This window comes from Penaeus monodon, chromosome 29, assembly GCF_015228065.2.
Source record: "Penaeus monodon isolate SGIC_2016 chromosome 29, NSTDA_Pmon_1, whole genome shotgun sequence".
NCBI classification, from domain to species: Eukaryota; Metazoa; Arthropoda; class Malacostraca; order Decapoda; family Penaeidae; genus Penaeus; species Penaeus monodon.
In genome coordinates, this window is record NC_051414.1 from 28,373,346 (window position 1) to 28,373,652 (window position 307).

Here is a 307-nt window from a genome sequence, read left to right on the forward strand (position 1 = left end):
TTAGCTTAATTTATACTCACTTGAAATAAAGACTTAATGCCAAGAGGCCAAATCCAAGTCGACCTAAAATCTCCGTAAGCTCTCCTAAAAAATCCTAAGCCAAAATCTCAATAGGCGACAACCTCCTGACGGCGCTGAGCGTGGCCCGCCAGAGTGGCCTCGTGTCCTCCGGCCGCCAGATGATCGTCGTGAAGGCTCAGATGGTAGCGGCGTCGGCGAAGGCAGCTCAGCACCTCAAGGTCTATTACTTCGATGCTGATTACGAAGGCGGATTGCGCAATCAGGTCGGTCGTCCGCGGGAGACTGA

General features: G+C 52.4%; 1 protein-coding gene across 1 annotated transcript in view; it reads left to right on the top strand.

The window, feature by feature from the left end:
• The window catches only part of LOC119592106 (probable cation-transporting ATPase 13A4), a gene marked incomplete at its 3' end in the record, with an annotated part of 17,932 nt that overhangs the window by 14,493 nt on the left and 3,132 nt on the right, over positions 1 to 307 (top strand). The window contains 1 exon segment of the mRNA XM_037940925.1: positions 115 to 284. Coding sequence (XP_037796853.1) covers positions 115 to 284 — 170 coding nt within the window.